The 19,205-nt window shown below is 39.3% G+C and overlaps 3 protein-coding genes across 11 annotated transcripts in view; 1 reads left to right on the top strand and 2 right to left on the bottom strand.

Annotated features, from left to right (window-relative positions):
* The window catches only part of pde4dip (phosphodiesterase 4D interacting protein), a 92,189-nt gene extending 87,975 nt beyond the window's left edge, over positions 1 to 4,214 (top strand). For 6 of the 8 annotated variants that reach the window (XM_069194063.1, XM_069194062.1, XM_069194058.1 and 3 more), the window contains 3 exons: positions 126 to 172; positions 734 to 797; positions 1,857 to 4,214. In XM_069194063.1, coding sequence (XP_069050164.1) covers positions 126 to 172; positions 734 to 797; positions 1,857 to 2,002 — 257 coding nt within the window. In that variant the 3' untranslated portion in view covers positions 2,003 to 4,214. The remainder of the gene's footprint in view (positions 1 to 125; positions 173 to 733; positions 798 to 1,856) is intronic. The other 2 variants (XM_069194057.1, XM_069194059.1) reach the window with 2 other exon arrangements.
* A 339-nt stretch (positions 4,215 to 4,553) lies between these two features.
* Positions 4,554 to 14,107, bottom strand: LOC102687363 (5'-AMP-activated protein kinase subunit beta-2-like). 2 transcript variants are annotated; one of them, XM_006634627.3, is made up of 8 exons: positions 13,999 to 14,107; positions 11,412 to 11,586; positions 9,529 to 9,695; positions 8,547 to 8,640; positions 8,349 to 8,463; positions 8,006 to 8,139; positions 6,087 to 6,155; positions 4,554 to 5,848 (listed from the first exon to the last, which is right to left on the bottom strand). In XM_006634627.3, the coding sequence occupies exons 2-8, from the start codon at positions 11,574 to 11,576 to the stop codon at positions 5,771 to 5,773; spliced, it is 822 nt and encodes a 273-aa protein (XP_006634690.1). In that variant the 5' UTR covers positions 11,577 to 11,586; positions 13,999 to 14,107; the 3' UTR covers positions 4,554 to 5,770. The 2 variants fall into 2 exon arrangements, with proteins under 2 accessions (XP_006634690.1, XP_015210552.1); XM_015355066.2 differs by lacking the exon at positions 13,999 to 14,107 and having other exon boundaries at positions 11,383 to 11,467.
* A 2,079-nt stretch (positions 14,108 to 16,186) lies between these two features.
* LOC138241259 (toll-like receptor 2 type-2) lies at positions 16,187 to 18,986 on the bottom strand. Its single transcript, XM_069194433.1, has 3 exons — positions 18,502 to 18,986; positions 18,010 to 18,093; positions 16,187 to 17,226 (listed from the first exon to the last, which is right to left on the bottom strand). The coding sequence occupies exons 1-3, from the start codon at positions 18,984 to 18,986 to the stop codon at positions 16,662 to 16,664; spliced, it is 1,134 nt and encodes a 377-aa protein (XP_069050534.1). The 3' UTR covers positions 16,187 to 16,661.
* Between the last annotated feature and the right edge of the window lie 219 nt (positions 18,987 to 19,205).

Below are 19,205 nucleotides of genomic sequence, written 5' to 3'. Positions count from 1 at the left end.
TTGTAAAGTAAATGGGTATGAGTTAAGACATTATTATCTGACTTACGTTATTATCTATAATTACCTATAGATGCTATTATCTGTTATCCATAGATGTTATTTACTGTTCCCCTTTGGATTTTCAGTATCCAGGACACGTGATGTACTGAAAAAGGCAAGAACGAATCTGGAGGTGAGGACCTGTTCCTTTTCATTTCCTCTTGCTCAGCTAAAAGCAGGTCAACCTGTAATCCACACTGCATAGTCCCTCTTACAGTATAGTGCACAAGTCCCTTTACCACTAAAACCAGGGTCTGAATTTTGTTGGTATATCATTTTTCTATTAATACCATCATGCCAACATAGCTGAGTGTAGCACTCTGGTCCTCCTATTTGTAATGTGATGTTTTTTCTAGCAAGGTACTTTTCCCATTATTCATAGACCATAGATGGCCAGCGATTAGGGCATCCTTTTTTAATGTCTTTTACCTTTGCCATTCCTGTTTATAAGAATTTGTTTTAAGTTAGTTTGGAGTATATAAAAATCTCAGAAGTTTTACTAATCAAGTTATTCAGAGACCACATCTCCATCAGCAGGCTGAGGAAGGACCGAGATACTGCTATTCCTCTAGACAGAGTGGCTACTTTTGGAGCAGGCTGTAGTCTGGGATGCATGTGATGCCATTGGGTACTTTTTTGCTTCTCCCTGTCTTCCTGATACCCTTCTTGTCTCTGCCCTTCTCTTTCTCCTGAGTATATCCAGAAGAATGAGTACCAGATTTCCTCTCTAAGCTCCTACTCTCCCTGTGCCGGTAAAGGTATGGCACGCTGGCTCCTTCTGCCTGTGCCTGCACTGCCCTGCCATTGTCACTGCTCCATGGCCATTACTCGCTGCATAGGGAAGGCATGCGTGACAAGCCAGGGTCCGATACTGACAAACAGCACCACCTTTTGGTTCAAAAGAGCCAAGCACCATAGCCACCACTCTTCATCTGCCATTTAGAAATCCATAATGCAGGAACAAGTTTTGAGCACAAATTGGAACTAGATTTAGGTTCCAGCTGGGCTTTAATTAAATCTTAAATTATTCGTTTAACCAAACCTATTCTGAATCGTGTATAAAGTTAGCCACTAATGGGCATTCCCACAAAAATCTATCAATCACAGCTAGGCTAAACTGTCTTCATTAATTCACCTGCCAATACATAACTTCACACAGACTGGCAACCAATACTGAACCATGTTTTTACTGAGTGTGGCTGCTACATTAAAAATGTTCAAAATCGATTATATAATGGAGGAAAATGTTCTAAAATGTAGTGAAATGATCACATAATGCTTTTTTAACCATCTTATTAACCCACATTGTTGTCATTTTTTTCTAAATAACATCCTCCCACATTCAAAATAATAGCAAAAAAATGACTAACAATTGACAATATTGAATGTCATTATTTATTCCATTTTCTCTTATAGCTTGAGCTGAGAATCCCAGCCATGCAAAGAAAACTTTGCAGTACTTAATAATGTGAGGCCCAATTTAGAGGAGACTTTCTGTATCACCCACACAGACCTAAAAGCCTCTAGTGTAATGTGTAATGGACTTTAACCTTTCTGCACTTTAAAAATATATATGTCCACATTACATCTGAGTCCAATACTAACCAAGCCAGTCTTCTGTGCATTTAATCCTTTACCACAGTTTCTAAAAATATCTGTAGCATTTGTAATATATACATGTTAAAGCGAACAAAACTGCAAAGACTTTAATGTTTTTTTTGCAAATGGGCAGTTAAATTCTGGAGTTTCAGGAACTGGAACACCTTTCTCTTTGCAAGCTCACCCAGCTGATCTGTTTCTTGTCCTGTCACCTTCAGCTGCAATCCCAAGATGCCCCCGTGAGCCCTCTTCTGATTGGGGTTTCCTGAGCTCCCGCAAGCAGGAGCCAGCGAGAAAGAGAACCAGCCATCGGCCAACAAAGACAAGAAATGCCCAGTGTTTGCTTCAGGTTGTCACCTATTAAATTATTCCAGCCTCAGGACAACATCTCCTCTCCTCCAACCAGTATAATGCCATTGCCCTGAGCATAAAGGTGGATATTTTGGGTTATACACCTTACTGAAGACTAAAAGACTGATAAAAGATGTTATCTTTGGTTTTCTTAAAGGTAACCACAGAGTCCGTATTATACCATGATTAGTGTGGCCTTGCAAAAATCAGAAGGATGTTTTCAATGATGGAGTTTCTTTGTAAGGAGAGGACAAGTCCAGACTGCTGTGGGTTACCTTCTTGTTTTTTGTGCAGTCTGTGGACGGTTATTGTAGTTGCATGTTTTAGTACCGCTTGTTAAAAAAAAAAAGCCATAAGTGAAATATTAACTCACTCGCAAGCTTCCTTCTGTTTTGCCAGCACATTGATAGCTGACAGTTTAAATAAGTAAACAAGGCATTTAACATCCACCATCTCTCAAAATGAAAAACCTGCTCTGAAAAGCATCTGTTGAACACCTGGAGCAAATGGAGCAGAGTTACAATTAAGGCTAATCTTTTTTTTTTAATTTAAGCATAACATGTTTGTGTGATTGTGAAACCATATAGAAATGATTTCATAACCCTTCATAAGTATTACGTATTACTCAAAAAACAGTGTGACATTACAGTAGCTCTAGTTAAAATCATTCTATGAGCATGTGCAATAAGGCTGTTCACTGACTGCTGCAGCAACAGCTTTGCCTGACACTGGAACCAAGTATTTATTCTATAAGGCTAAGACCGTCAGTGCAATATTAGTATAATGACTACTGACTGATCTGGTATATAGTTTTAGCAGTATAACATGGGGAGTATAGGTAACAAATCCCCTGTCAGTGGCAAATATTACTAATACTGCCAAAGTTTGACCTGCTGATTTCTTGTTGCCTTATTTATACATGAGAATGAAATAAGGCCAGAGACTAAATAAAACTATCTTTAACAGAGCAATGAACATGTGTTTTATGGCTGTCTTCAGACAGCTCTTTGAAAAAGGAAATGGTAACCGTTAGGCTTTTGGTCCAGTTAATTATTTTTGTATGTATTGTGCATTGTTTAGCACTTTCAAAATTAGTGGACCAAACTTCATTAAAAATAGGTTTACAGTTCTAGATTCTACTGATTGGAGTCTCCGTTACATGACGGTAAACGTTAAAGTTTTAAATTTAAATGCAATTAGGCACATTTCGGCTTATGTTCCTACCAAAGTATATACGGTATTTCCCATGCAGTGTCAATTCATTTTTTCTGGATATAATCAAAAAGACACAAACTTTGGCAGGACTTGGTAAAACCCCTCTATGTAATGTGAAAATGAGTAGCACATACAAAGGTGTTTAACTGCATTTTTATGTATCCCGGTGTAGTTTGCGTTTGCTGTATATTTTGCAATTTGTAGCTGTATATAACCTGCTTCCAACTGTTATTTTTGTGTGTAGTATAATATTGCTAATACAAGCGAAATCAAATACCAGGGTAGCTGTGCAATAGCTATGTTTCCCCTGTACTTTAGCTTTTTAAGTGCCATAAGTTTTCTGCTTCTTGTACAGTGGTCCTTGAGTTGGATTTGTTTAAACACATTTATGGATGCCTCCACAGCATATTCATTAATGTATAAATGCCTTTTCCTTTTTGTTTTAGTGGAAAACCTCACTGTTTTAGTTCAGCCTGCCACTGTGTGGTGCTCTTGATGTTATCGCTTTAATATTCTTGCCATGAAACTGACAGCATGTGGTAGCTACAAAGATAAGCTAAGCATTGGACTAAAGGACCTTTGTTTACACGCTATACCTCGGATGCTTCAGTAGATCACTGATTACTGCGATCGAAGCATCAGCAGTGGGCTTCTTCACAGATCCCCCAGGAGGAAAATAGATGAATCTCTAAGCAAATGGCTGTAAATGAGCAAGCATAAACAAAGCCTTTGTCCTTTAAGAGAAGAAGAGGAGGGGGGGGGGGGGGATTGAGTTTATTTTGTAAAGCTTTGTTGTGTGGATTTCAAGAGTGTCTGTAACAACCTTGTATGATATGTATATACGGTTTGAAGAGTGGGTTTGTTAAGTGGAGTGTGTGAAAAGACGTTTTAAAGTGCATCGACACAGGCCTGGCAGGCTCTGTTTCTGGATCAAAGATGTGTGTTCTGTAATTCAAAAATGTTTTTTGAAAGCTTTGGGTTAAGAGGAATAAAAGCAGCAACTCTTCCTAGGTTTGTATATGATTTACTCATTTGCGGGTGGAAGCATGGAAGTCAGTCAAGACAGCGACATAGAAAATTACCCTCTTGTTCATGGATCAGTTAAACAGATACTGTACAGTATGTACATGTACATAGCTCTTTGAAACAATAGCTCTTTTCCTGCTGAAATGCAAAAGTACCATATATTTATAGAAATACAGTGAAGGGAGGAAACACATCTGAGACTAACTAAATGGAGTAGATTTTAAAAACCTTGATATGTTGTAAAATAATAACTACAAAACATTCCCTACAACACAGAAGTAAATGAAGGAGTTAACAAAACATTTAGGAAATTTGTTGCTGAATCATTAGTGAAACATCCCTTTTTATTTGCAAATAGATGCAACAGTTTAGCAGTTACATTACTTGAAATGAGGACAATACAATGCAAAGTGAATTTTGTTTCTGCTTACAGTAAAACCAGGTACCACACATATCTTCTCCAGCTGTGCCCAACTTCTATTTGCAGACATTTTTGATTTAATATCCATTACATCAGATTTTATTGACAATTATCTTCCAACATTATATCACAGTGTTTACCTGGTAGTCACAAACATAATGCAAAAAAATGACACTGAAATATCTCAGCTGACATCTAGTGCAGTTTAACAATAAACACCATTAATAATTCATGATAAACAATATTAATGTAATACTATCCAGAAAATCACTCTGAAGAGAATAACTATTTTATTACAACCAAAAATATGTGGTTATATGTTTTCAGTCTCGAATGCTAGCATACCGGGACAGATATAATCTGTGAAATGGCAATCTCTGAATTTATTTTTTAACCATGCAAAACATAATCCTGAGGTTTTCCTAATCAGAGCTGCATTTTAGATTTTCAAATAAAAACAGCATGGTGTTATACATAAATATGTAATACATAAATACATTCGTATTTGTAAATATATAAAACAAGAAAAATCACTATCACTGCAACTAAATCTAAATGAGACCAAGCAATATTCAAATAGCCAACAATACAGTACAGGATTTGTCTTCTGCATAGTTAAAAGCTTATTAATATTCCTACTCACAGCATCAATAAATGCACAGGTAAAGTGCTGCAGCATTGTCACAAAGGCAATAGCTCATCTCTGCCATGGTCATTTGAGCTAATGATACTTGAAAGAGCTTAATTACAAAAAGAAAAACCATGCAAAACTTAGTTGTTTTTTTTCTGGAAATCAAAAGACAGAATAAATGTACCAAATTCAAGTTGAGGTGTGGATTTTTAACATTTTCAATAGATTAAGGTTTTGTGGACCAAAAGCCATTATGGAGTGGAGTACATTTACGGAAAATGTAATTATGTGCACACCATCAATGGCTATATATTTGTTTTAACGGGTCATATTATATTTTCACGGGTCATACGGAATTAAGAGACAATAGAATCTCTTGGAAAATGGGCTTTGGCAGGCCTCCGGTCCGTTTTGTAAACTGTTTCAGTGCAATCTCAGCAAATGAGTGATAGTGAAAAACAGGAACATGCTAAACTCATTAAGACCCTTCAGATGGGCTTGTAGAGTAAAGATGTTACATACTTCTTCTTGTACCTATGTGTAGCACTAAGCACCATCACTCCGTCCTACAAGAAAGACAAAATGTTCAAAGACAGTAAACATTTTGAAAGTATACCAACAATAGAAATAGAACTCCTCTTTTACTGTACATCTAGATTGATAATACTGTTATATTGAAAGAAACCCTACATCTGAAAAAGAATGGAAAATTCAATCATAGCTGCCTGTTACTGCTACTCACAAACTTCACAACACAGAAATTAAACATTTCCCAATATCTAACACTTCCCAGGTCAAACTCACCTTTATTGAAAGTGCATACAAGTGATTGAGCATCACATGGTTTGGTTCAGGCAGCAAGGCAGGATCACACTGAAAAATACAGAATTTACATTCAATGAAACAGCTTGCTAGGTGATAACTGCTGCATGTATATAGGCAAAGAAGAGTTTACATTATTTTCGTGCCTAATGTGATCTAAAAAATGTTAGAAAAGGGCTAATTGCCTTAAAGGAGTGGCTTAAAGGAGTTTAGATTTATGTTTGCAAGCATGCCTACAAAATCTCAAGGGGAAAGATTATGATACTGAGGTGCAATTCATTTTCAGACAATACTTCATGTCATCTTTGCGGCAAACAGCACACCATTTCTCTGCCCAAGCCAGGTGTTTCTCCATATATTCAGTTTGGTTCTTTATTTCTGAAAAGCGGACATGAAATCATGTTGTGCTGAAGTGTGTAAAATGGAAAGCAACACATACAGTACATCATGCCACAAAGGCAAACCAATGTAGGCAAAATGGAGTACACTGTATATTATTGAGTACCCTCATTCTATAGTGTAATACAAAGGAGGTGAGAGAGTATCAAAAAATATTCCCAGTGGTTGCTTTGCTTTTTACTTTAGCTGGTTAAGATACAGCACGTCATGTTCAGTACATTATGAGTTTTAGGATTCCTTCAGAAATGTACTTGGAAAATTACACGTAGAGCCCAGGAGACAGACACTGAAAACCAAATTTAAGTTCTAAAAATTTGGCAAAGATGAAAAACTTGAAAAACTTTTTTTGTTTGGCAACGTTACCCATTCACACACTGGCTAACAGTAGTGGCGTTTTTATTTGAACATAAAGCTCAGGCACTATTCAAATCACTGTGTTGATTCACTCTCAAGCCTAAACTCAATGAAAGTAAATGGAAGAAAAAATAACCCCGAATTCTGATGGCACTAGCAAATGAAAAATTCCATATCACGAACTGACATCTTTGCTGTGTTTAGTCTTTAACTGCACTGACGACAGTGCATCAAACTAGGCATTACTCAAGTTCAATATAACTTGATCTTCAAGTTCCTAAATAAAAGTAGTTAGATTTTGCCTTAAGTAGCAAGTTTAAAGGTCAAATATAACACTGCAAAAAATAATTTGATCACATTTTCTACTATTGTTTTTTGCAAATGCTGGTTAAATGCCTGTGTACAGAGATCTGTGCACTTGCAGTCAAAATGATGATCTAACCCTTCCCCTGCTCTGCTTGGTCCTGTGCCAGTGCTAGACAGCTTGTGAGACCAGGGTCACTTGGCTCAGTTCCTGCTTGGTTTGAGTCACACTGAACTGTGAAGGCTTGGCTCCATTTGAGTGTGCCAGTGTGAAAAGACCCATTTGGGATTTGATAGAGAATGTGACAGCTCTGGGTCAGAGTTGCTCAACGTTTTTCACCCCATGTTACACCTCAGTAAACAGAAAAAATGTTGCAACCTACATCGCCCAACTCGAACACACACAAAGACATATCACCACCCCTAGCACAACATTCTAAACTGATATTTCAACATTTAATCTGAGTTTGCCTTGCAAGTGCACTGTCACCCTGCCCTGACAATATCTGATGACAGAAACATTACTCGGATGTTCTCCATTTTTTATTTTGTATGTGTGCCAAACTGAAACGTAACGCACACCATAAATGACTTCCACGTGAGTGGTCTCAGAGCCTCGGTTTTGCATGTATAGACCGAACATCAAAGCGACACATCTGTTACTCCATATATCCAATACACATTTTTGTTTTGTTTATGTTTCTCGTACATGACATTTCTAAAATGCTGCGGCACACCAGTTCAAGTCAGAAGACGCTCTGCTGAGCCACAGCCCAATGGCTGAGAAACACAGCTCCCGCTGACAGAATAAGAGCGCTCTGGCGGAGGGGAAAAGTGAGACTCACGGAGATGTTGGTGTCCTTGTTGAGGATGACCTGGAGGAGATGCGGAGGCAGAATGGGAGGAGCCTTGAAGCGCTCTTCAGGACGAAATGCGTACAACTCCTGGCCATAAGGGCCTGGAGGAGAGCTGGAGAGATCTGTGTACAACATCCATATTCAGTTAGACCACATTTTCTATATAGGAATTCTTCTGCTGTTTGCCAAACTATGTTCCATTTGGTACAAAACATTCAGAAATAAATAATGGCGTAATAAGAACTGTACTTGCGCTTCTTATTTTATATTAATAGCTAGAATTAAAATATAATCTGATTACAGTAGAAATACATTGCAGGACCTTGCTTACCTGATGTATCTGAAGACTCTAGTGAATCTACCTTCAGGGCATCAAATACCTCAAAATCAGATTTCTTCACCTGGATCAAATTGTTAATGGTTCCCATCTGACTAGTGACCACCGGCTGAAATAAAAAAAAACTCACTGCTTAAAACATAACGTAACGGTGAACGACATCACCAGTGAAAACTCAAATTGTGTTTTTACCTCAGAGGGATCATGGACCCACTGCCCATCTACATAGAACTTGTACTGGTGCTCCCCTTCTGGCAGATCAAGGATTGCTACAAAGTCATTATGGCTGGAAATAAAAAGGGAAGAAATCAGTGATCATCTCACTCACTTGACTGCATTGGCACGTCCCCAAATTATCCTCCTTTTTTCTAAAACTCCAGATTACAAATTGCTCGCGTAGCAATTTGTTGCCCTTGCAATTGCTCAATACACACCCACCCAAAACGGAAGCGGCTAATTGTCTGCATCTTAACATCTCGGCTCACAGATGCAAACCCTGGACCCACACAAGGAGGATAAAAAGGGAAGTACAGACGGGGTACTCCAGTCCCTTGACCCATCAAGTCATTCATTATTAGTCCACAGCAACACTGAGGAGAATGAGCACTGATTGGATGAGACCCAGGTCTCCTGACAGTGTGGCCACAAGCCTGCAAGCACCTGGGAAGTTTCAAGGGTTGCTGGTTCAACTGGAATGTCAGAGGACCCAGGCTACCTAATCCCAGCTCTTCTCCCAGAGGTGCCCGAACCAATTGCACAGTTACTTGAGTGTCGCTGCCAGTGTGGGCGTTATTTAAGGAATGCCAGCTGGCTATCAAGATGAGCCAGGCTCAGACTGTTGATATCTAGGACAAAGAGGTCATCCTTTCCTGATTATGCCGCGTGGAGACAATAAAATGTTACATTTTAAACAGTAGCCAATGCTGCCCTAACAATCTGGGTTAAACATCCCTCGCTATTCAATGCTTTTATCAGGTCTTTGTACCAGATCGACTGGTGCATCGGCTCAAGTTGTGTATTGTTGGTCCAAGCAAGACTGATAGCCATTACTGAGTAATTTAAGTTTTGTTTTAACAGATAAGACTCTGTATAACAGAGACGCCCATATTAGTCTCCCTTTATTATCATTCAGCCAGGTGTGACAATAACTCAGCTATGAAATTCAACAACTTACCTTTTGTTGAGCGGGATCTTGGTGCTCCAGTTATTAAAGGAGCCAGCGATGTACACTTCCTTTCCACCCCCTGCCCAGCGGATCACAGTGGGTCGTGCTTGTGATCCCAGCTTCATGTGCTCTTCGAGGTCAGGCGTGAAGTGCATAAACTCCTTTTCTCCAGAAGGCTGAAACATTTAAATAAACTGAATAAATAAAACCGTGAGCTGCCATCCAAAGTACTCTAAGCAGAGATATTTCCATCCCACCTGTGGCACTGCGTGGTATAAGCAGACCTCAACCATGAACTCTTCATGTGTTTCACCGCTATACGTGCTATACAGGCACTACAACATTACTGGGCCCTGTTTGCCGAAAATCACAGTGTAAAAGGACTAAAAAAAGGTTTATAAAGCGAACGGGGAATAGAACAATTAAAGAAGACAAACAGGGTATGTGTTACATAAAAGGTTACTGTGGTCAGTGAAATATATACAAAGCAGCCCAGTCATCACTCCAGCTGCATAAACGGTGATATTTTCAAAATATTTACGTTATGCAGGCAGTGAATATCTCTGACCAATTTACAACTCCTTAACAGCGCTACAGGCAGTATAATATCGTGTTAAAAATAGGTTACATTTTATGTAACAATGACTTTATACATTCATAACAAACTTAACACAAAACAGACAATAAATACAGCATGCAAGGGCAAACATTTTTTGTTAAACATGTTTTCATTAATAATACATACAGCATATTTATCTGGCCCTTTTTAACACAAAGCATCCCAAAGCACTTATATAGGAGACCCACTTTATCTATTACCCAAGCGCAGTACCCAGCTTGGTGACATGTTGCCATCAGCCACACTCCACATTAGGTCAGACAGAGAAGCAAGAAATTACTTCAGCAATTGAATTAAGAAGTAGGCCAGATTGTGAAACCTCTGAGCAGAATTTGTGCCAGGATACAAGGGTAAGCACCACTACTTTTACAAATATTCCTATGGGATCATTAATGGCCAAGTAACTAAGAAGAGGTCCCAACATTGTATTCGATGGGATCTCCTCCACAAAGCAGTCCAACTGTCAACCATATTGAGGTACTGAATGTGAGATTCTAGTACAGAGGGAAATGTACCTCCTCCTGGTTCAAAACCACCACCCACAGAAGCAACCAGCTTACCCTCTGAGGTTTCCCACCACACTGCTGACTAGTGCTGGCTATGCTTAGCTTCTGAGGTTTGACAAGATCAGGCCACAGGGAGGTAACACCTAGGTCAACACCCTGGATGGTGCGCCTGTCCATCACAGGGCGGACACACAGACACCAACACATGCACACAAACACACACCAAAAGTCAATTAACCCACCGGTACAGTTTATAAACCAGAGGAAACCCACACAAACACAAGAAGAACATACAAACAATATGAACACAGATGGATCCCAAGCCCGGAATTGAACCCAGGACCTCTTGCTTTGGGGCAGCAAAACTAACCAATGCGCTACTGTGCTGCCCTTCAACCTCTACATGGTTACCAAAATACAGTATATAGGATAATAAAGTATTTAGTCATATTACTGAGGACAGAGATTAAATCATTGCTTGGCTGTTCAAGCATGCGGTGTTTTTTCATTTGGTTCAACAATGTTGAATGACTTTGTGATAACATGGATGAGACTGTAACATACAACTATCACTGCTTGGTCAGCTGTGGCTTTCATTCTGAATCTCCATGAACACTTGGATTTAAGTGGTTGATACACAGCAGTAATAAACAGCACAGCACAGCCTTGTCAACGGATGCTTTATTGAGCAAGTTCAATGCTGTGCAAAGAGACAGTCCAAGCAGAATGCATACTTACCACCATCAGCCCATGCTTGTGTTAAATACCTTTGACTCCAGAGTGTGAGTGTTGAAGATGTTGGGGTCGTCGGTGCTGTCCACCATGATTTTGCTTGGTTCCTGCTCTTTCTGGCTACTGGTAACTCCATCTGGACGGTGGGATTTTGCCCCATGGCGATCTCCCAAGACCCGGTCACTGGACGTATTCCCCATACTAGTTCACCTTTCCAACAACATTCAAAAAGTCTTAAGAAATCTTGCTACATTAAAATACAGACCTTATCCATCTTCCATTGTCCCACACAATACATCAATTTCATCAAGCAGAAGCAATTATAATAATAGTGCTCACACTTCTACTGTGCTTTTTCTGGACACTCCACTCAAAGCACTTGACAAGAAATGTGGACTCCCCTCCACCACCACCACCTGAATGATGTGAAGGCTGCCAAAGTGCACCAGTACGCTGACCACACACCAGCTCTCAGTGGGGAGGAGAGCATGATGAACCCAACTGATAGATGGGGATGATTAGGAGGCCATGATTGGCAAAGGCCAGGGGGAAATTTGGCCAGTACACCTGGGTAAATACTGCTACTCTTTTCAAGGGATTTGTAATGCCCATGGAGAGTCAGGACCTTGGTTTTTCATGTCATCTGCAGAACAATGCCTTTTTTACAGTATAGAGTCCCCATCACTGTACTGGGGCATTAGGACTCACATAGACCACAGGGTGAGTACCCCCTACTGGTTCCACTAATACCTCTTCCAGCAGCAACCTTAGCTTTCCCAAGAGGTCTCCAATCCAGGTACTGGCCAGACTAAACTGCTTAGCTTCAATGACAGTTGTGGGTTGCAGAGCGATACAGCTGCTGGCAGGTCCATGGAGACCTGATATTTTTGCCACTTTGTTTTAGATGTTAATCCTGACAGATCTGTTTTTCAAAGTAGACCATCCTATTACATTAATACGGAGGATGGAAAAAATAATGGTAAAAACAAGAAACACATTACATTAACGATTTAACGAAGGTTTAATGAAAGCAGTGAGCAAACAGTTTGTGCTTATAAGAAGCTTATATTTGAAATTCCTAATCCTTATCATTAAGATGTCCAAGTCCCTTGTACAGCAGTGTGTATACATTTGTCAGAATTATGAAAGCAGAAGCAGACTCCACATACCTGTGCCTCACGGGATATTTTTCTCATGAACATTAAAATATACAATAACAATGACAATCAAAAGACAATAGCATATTTCATTTCAAAATAATTGTTTTCACTAAAGGAACCAAAGGCATGTTTACAATGACGTCAGGTTCTTATTCTGAGAGAATCGGAGGCAGTATTGGGCTTGTTCTGATTTTGCTTAATTATAGCATCAGAGGAATTTTCTAATCCAACAATAATGAGTGGAATAAAGAGAAAAAAACCCACACAGCAGTCATGTAAGATGTACTCCTACAAATGAACGGAATATCTCGTTCCCCTTTAAAGCACAATATTAATCAGAACAGACAATGAAGTCGTTCGAAAGAGTTTCCTCTCATACCGCCCAAATGTAAAGGTGCCAAAGTCTATAACTGTTACAAAGTCTTTAACTTTGTAAAAGTTAAAAACACAATGGATTCTTTGTGCATGTACTACAGCTGTCTTTATGAACTACAACTACTAACAAAACAGGTAGCACCCAATGACTCTTTACTTTGTAAAGACAGCTAAAAATACACACACGGTACTAGCTGACCTCTGCCTGTACACCAGGGTTGTTAATCCCGGTCCTGGCTTCTGTCTGCAATGCTTCATTCCCAATCAGCTCTCAGTGGTTCAAAAACAGGTCGTTATTAACAAAGTTGGGCAAAGTTAGTCATTTCTCTCAATTCAAGGGACGTGGAGATAAACGGCCTCCAAGACAGTCCTGTTGTAGACTGTATTATTGTGCATATCATTTCAGTGATGACCACTCAACTGTGAGAGGCAATTTGTGGAACCTCTAAGCACAGGTACGTAAAAATGACAAGAAATTGACACTACTACGAAACTGATCTTAGCTTACTATCGGCATGCATTAGAATACGAGCCCGTAATGTTTGTCATGATAATGATTTCTTTAGGGTCAAATGATTGCTTAAATAAAAACACAAACAGCTAACATTATTCAGAACACCAGATTATACGTCAGAAAAACAAAAGTGTAAGTGCGATTTTATTTCCGTGTTTATGGTGTGCTTCCAAAAACTGATTAAAACTGTAGCGCCTGCCTCTTGTAATGGTACACCTGAGCTCTTCACCCTGTTCCCAAAAATATAAACGTTTAGCAACAGCAGTTGTACCATCAAGTTAAATACCATTGTGGCGTTTTTAAAACGACCTTGTTGCCCAAGCAGGACAGCGGTAGTCTTATCAAACGATACAGTAACAGAAACAACAAATTTCCAATAAGTTTGCTTCAACCACAACACTCGGAAGCTCCGACACCCAGTAAATGATCAATAAAACTACTTTACCAGACACCGCTAAATAACAATATCTTAAATGCAAACACTTTAAAGTTCTAGAACAGAAACTGGGGTGATCTTAATTTCACATATACTGTTTGAGGCACAAAGAAGAAGCGCGGAATAACGCAAATTACCTGTTAACGGCGTTTAATGTCTATTGCTTCTGGAGCGCCACTGAACCGATCGCCCTTCCTACATTACAAATGTCAACAGCTCCCCCTGCCCCAACCTTGATGATATCGGCTTCTACGGGATCTGCGGAGGGTCAATCTGTAATCCTAAAACTGCATTTGCCAAACGCGAAGGCCTTCAGATTAAAATGAAAGTACTGAACTGTCGCTCTTGGCTTTTAAAAATGTAAACAAGTCAGATGTTATTTTTGTTTGTAACAATCTGTCGTATTTTTAAATTAGTAATAAATAAGTATACTAGTTTATAATCGTACTTTATAAAGCATGCTAAAACAAGCAATAACTGAATAAAACGATTGACACCCAATACAGATTTTGCATTTTTGATAAAAATATTATCAGATTAATATGGAAATAAACAGGAGACAAAGGTGAGACTTTCTGAAAACATTATTGGCCCAATCATCACTTTAAGCTTTGATTACCATAATACACAAACCCACCAGTTTAAAATAATTGCATTCATGATGTTTACTTTCAATAGTACTTTTCATGATACATATTAACAAAGCGTTTTGGAACAAAACAATCACACCTTAAAGCATATACTCTGTACATTCAACAGAATTAAAACAGAGATAAAAATAACTTTGAAACAGGATTTGAAAGTGCTGACGTGCAAGATAAGACATGAGCTGGGCGATCATTTCACAGCCTTGGAGCAACAGAACAGACAGCAAGGTCTCAGGTGTTGAAAGCATTGTTTTTGGAGGAGGGTGTGAGCAATACATAGCTGTGTTGGGAGTGAACAGTTCATTGATGTAGACAGAAGCTAAATCACTCAAGTGACCAGCTGTATTTTTTTCATTCTGAATTCCGCAAGAGCCAATGCAAGAAAGCTAAAAAAAAAGATAGATGCTCGTGGATTTTAGTTTTAGTTAAGATCAGATTAGCTGAGATCTGAACATATCCTGTTGGCAGCAACACCAGCAAACACTGAATATAATACAATAATCAAGCCTGGAAAAGATAGACATATGCATTAGCTTTTCTCCACAACTCCCTCTCTCTCTGCCACTGAGCAGAGAGTCAGCAATGTTAACAGGATGAAAAACAACTCTTTCACAACATTTTGAAGGTTAGAAGCAAGTAAAACATTAGGAGCAAGCACAGACTTGTGTTATAGTATGCTGCTAGGATTCCGTTTATTCCAGGCTTTCTGAAAAGTATCATTTTGTGATAGTGACAAGAGAATACTGATTTAATTATCAGATTCAAGCTCTGGGTTGTCCTGGGAAAATAAAATATTAACTATACCCTCCTCTCTCAGAGACACTCCCATTTTCACTCTGACAACCCCTTTTCTTGAGCATGACATTACAGTATATGAGCAATACAATTCAAGGGTATAATGCATCTGAATTACTTTGAATTTCATAACTGCAAACTAAATCAAGCAGTAACATCACACATTTATATTGTGCATCATGCAAGCAACCATACTTGGCTTACCCATATAGTATTGAAAGGACAATGTACAGTAATTATAATCTAAAATCTAAAATCAGATCAGAGGGAGATTTATATCTAGTATTTGATCCTGTGATATCATCCTTAATATTATGGATTTTAAAAAACGATTTTTTTCCCAAAAAGCTGTGATCTTTAAAATAAATGGGGTTGATTCCTATACCCAGTAGAACCTTGTGTCGTCTAATAAAAGAACACACTATCAAACATCATCTATGACTGGTCTCCTCTGCTAAAATAGCTAATAATAGGCCTGAAATGATGAGTAATATGTGGCATGCTTCAGTTATAATATGCTTACACATATATAGCGCTTTTCTGGATAAGTAACTCAAAGCACTGTACTGTACATGTAGTGGGGACTCCCCTCCACCACCAATGTGTAGCCCCCACCTGGATGAGGAGAAGTCTGGATTTATTGAAAAATTTCAAATTGGCACTCTCAAAATATTGCCAATATAACAACAGAATGTGTGAAGTTATTAAGAAATGGTGGTAGAGGGTCAGTTAAAAGTATAATTCTATGCTTGGAGTATAGAGAAAAGTGAAGCTGACACATAGCTCAATACTACTACTACTACTACTACTACTACTACTACTACTAATAATAATAATAATAATAATAATAATAATAATAATAATAATACAAAGTGCACCAGTACATCCCACACATTAGCTATCAGTGGGAAGGACAGCAGACTGTTCAGAGATGGGGATTATTAGGAGGTCATGATTGGTAAAGGCCAGGGGGAAATTTGGCCAGGACACTGAGGAGAACACCCCCACTCTTTTCGAGAAATTCCCTGGGATTTTTAATGACCACAGAGAGTCAGGACCTCAGTTTAACAGAAGGACAGTGCCTTTTTACAGTCCAGTGTCAAAAAACGTTGGGTGTCCAGCCTGTTCTGCCTCAGCGTGTTATACAGCACGGGTGCGAGCTGTGGCCCCCAGACATAGTTCCCACTGCGACAAGAGAGTCCGGGGGACTGTGAAGATGCTGGGTGAGTCAGGGGGGAGGCTTAGACTTTCAGCAGGTAGTTAGCAGGTGGCAGCACACTGAACCAAACTTGAGTGAGAACGGCACTTGAAGCACGAAGGTTCTGGCAATATGGAAAAGTCATTAAACGACAGGGGAGTCACTTTCCTGGGTTTCCTTGAAGACTGGGTGCTTTGACCTCAAGATTCAGAACAGCCTTCAGTCGCTTCCAGAACATGGACTGGCAGGCTTCATCCGGAGGCCACTCCAGGTAAGTGCTCTTGTTCATCATTTTGCGCAGCTTGCAGAAACGGTCGGGAATGGAATTGGCCGGAATGGGCTCGAGGAGCAGGAGGATCAGAGAGTCCCTCCTCTCTTCAAACACCCGGTGCTGAGCCAGGAAGAACTCGTAGTGGCACCACTCGCTCTGCACAAAGTTCTTAGACAGCACAAAAACCGTCTTGTAACTTTTGGAGATGCAGTCAATGATATTGGCAATTATAGCCTTTCCAGGTGTGAAGTCACGTTCATGGATACAAATACGGTAGGGTGGATCGTCTGATTCCAGCTGTTTCAGAAGATTGTTCATCACCCATGTAGAGTCCTGTTCACTATAGGATAGAAAAGCATGATATTCTAAGTTTCTTTCCCCAAGGTCAATATCTGGAGCTTTTTTAGCCCTGATCCATATCCAGATAGTTTTTATGTACCATGGTCCATTATATCTTATGCAAATACAAATACACAAAGCCACAAGAACAGCTACACAGGCCACAACTACGCCTGCAAGCATGCCAGGATTACACTGCACAAAGGAAAGGTCCTGAAGGCAGATTTCTGAGCCTCTTAAAGACAGGGGAATCTCACATTTGTATCCTTCTGGCCACTCCTCTATTCTGGTTAATGACCCAACAAAATACTCGCAGAGATTATTTATGTTACAATAACAATCAAAGGGGTTGTAACTAAGTTTTAACTCAGTGAGGTTTAAGGCTTTCAGAGTTGCAATGTCAACTGCATTTATTTTGTTTTTATCAACATGCAATATTGTCAGATAAGTCAAGGGAGGTAGGTGGTCTATTGAAAGTATATTATTGCCAGAAAGGTAGAGTTGGGTTAAATACTGCATCTTTTCAAGATTGGCTATTATAGTGATGTTGTTGAGGCTCAGATCCAAGATTTCTATTGAATTTGGCAAGCACATAAATACATTACTGGAGAGGTGGTTACCCCTCAAGTTCAAAAATTTAATGGTTGGAGTCCAAGGGCATGGTTCTTTGGAACTGAAGTCTAATGTGTTAAAAGCTGCAGACACATTCACCAGCTGTTCCATATGAGAGGTCATTGCAGCAAGTTTCTTCAAGTCTCCAAAATTATTTCTGTCAACCACCAATGAACGCAAACCAGGTAATGGTCTATGACAATTTGGAAACAAGGTATATTCATGGAGCAAATTATAGGACACCTCTAAAAATTCCAGTGATTGCATAACATCAGCTATTGCGCACGGAATGTAAAAAACAGAAGCATTCACAATTGATACCTCGATAAGGGGTTTGAAAAACTCCACCATGAACTCCAGGGAAGTAAACCTGTAGAAGTTCGGATTATATATATGTCTAATAAATAACCTTCTTAAGTGTATATCCTGAAAATGTGTAATATCAACTTTCCAGTGTCCTATAGCATCAAAATGAATCAAATCAAAGGAGATCTCTTCAAGGTTTGCTTTGCCCACAGTGTTGAACAAAGATGTAACAAATTCATCGTTCATAGAAATATTCTGGAAAGCAATGGATCTCAATTCTGAATCATCAAATGTGGAAAATAAAGATACAAATGTCCCACCCCTAACCAGATCAGCATTCTTTAGTTGTAACGTCCTGGTTGCGTTTTTGATGTCTTGAAACATGTGCTGAAGCAGTTCCAAATCATGCCAAATATTCACCTCCAGAGTGAGTTTTTCCAGACCATATAGGATTTTCAAAGAGTGCTCATACTCATCGAGATCTCCAGTGATCAGGTGGAATTCCTTGAGATGGAGACTGCCCAATCCTTGAAAGATGTTCTTTCCTAAAGAGATGATTTGAGGATTACCAAGCTTCAAAACCTGGAGGTGTTTCAGAAGGCTAACCTGTGGTCCCAGCTGGATTTTATCACCAATGTTGTTGGAGATGTCCAGGTAGTTCAATGCAACCAGGTTTTTAAAGGGAAGGACAGAACCTTCAAGAAGATAGTTGTTTGAAATGTCCAAGTACTCAAGCTCTGGGTTGTCTTCAAAGGCCCTGTGATCTATAAAGCTAATTTGATTGAATTGCAGGTAGAGCTTCCTCAGTCCTTTGACTTCGGTGAAGTCCTGCTCCTCTATTTTCTCAATGTTGTTGTGAGACAGGTCCAGGGTAGCTGTGGTTGGAGGAATTAGGCAGGAAGTGTTTGGGTAGTTCTGGGCAGAACAGTTGACCACAAGACCTCCGTCCACTGTCATACAAAATGCACAAAGAATAAAATATAGTACAGAAACTATTTTGTTCTGCTTCCACAAGACGCGGTATATGGACATGTTTCCAATTTCCAATTTGTCTTTCTGTTCAGTGGCTTCTAGCTATGGAAAAAATGTACAGGGATGTTTTAGTACAAATGCTTTAGTACATTAGACAGACATTAGAGAATAATTAATTTTAATTTTAGCTCCCATTTAGTTATT

This window comes from Lepisosteus oculatus, chromosome 9 (genome assembly GCF_040954835.1).
Source record: "Lepisosteus oculatus isolate fLepOcu1 chromosome 9, fLepOcu1.hap2, whole genome shotgun sequence".
Taxonomy (NCBI): Eukaryota; Metazoa; Chordata; class Actinopteri; order Semionotiformes; family Lepisosteidae; genus Lepisosteus; species Lepisosteus oculatus.
Note: the sequence above shows the minus strand (reverse complement) of the source record. Positions and strands in the feature narration are given on the sequence as shown.

What these genes read in the sequence shown, in the direction of transcription:
- LOC102687363 (XM_006634627.3), bottom strand. Translation starts at nt 11,576, where the DNA reads ATGGGGAATACGTCCAGTGACCGGGTCTTGGGAGATCGCCATGGGGCA. An exon ending in AAGATCCCGCTCAACAAAAG is followed by an intron (nt 8,641 to 9,528) that starts GTAAGTTGTTGA and finishes TTTTATTTCCAG; the next exon opens with CCATAATGACTTTGTAGCAA. An exon ending in ACAAGGACACCAACATCTCC is followed by an intron (nt 6,156 to 8,005) that starts GTGAGTCTCACT and finishes TGTATTTTTCAG; the next exon opens with TGTGATCCTGCCTTGCTGCC.
- LOC138241259 (XM_069194433.1), bottom strand. Translation starts at nt 18,986, where the DNA reads ATGACAGTGGACGGAGGTCTTGTGGTCAACTGTTCTGCCCAGAACTAC. An exon ending in ATCACTGGAGATCTCGATGA is followed by an intron (nt 18,094 to 18,501) that starts GTATGAGCACTC and finishes GAACTTCTACAG; the next exon opens with GTTTACTTCCCTGGAGTTCA. An exon ending in GCTTCTGTTTTTTACATTCC is followed by an intron (nt 17,227 to 18,009) that starts GTGCGCAATAGC and finishes TATTTGCATAAG; the next exon opens with ATATAATGGACCATGGTACA.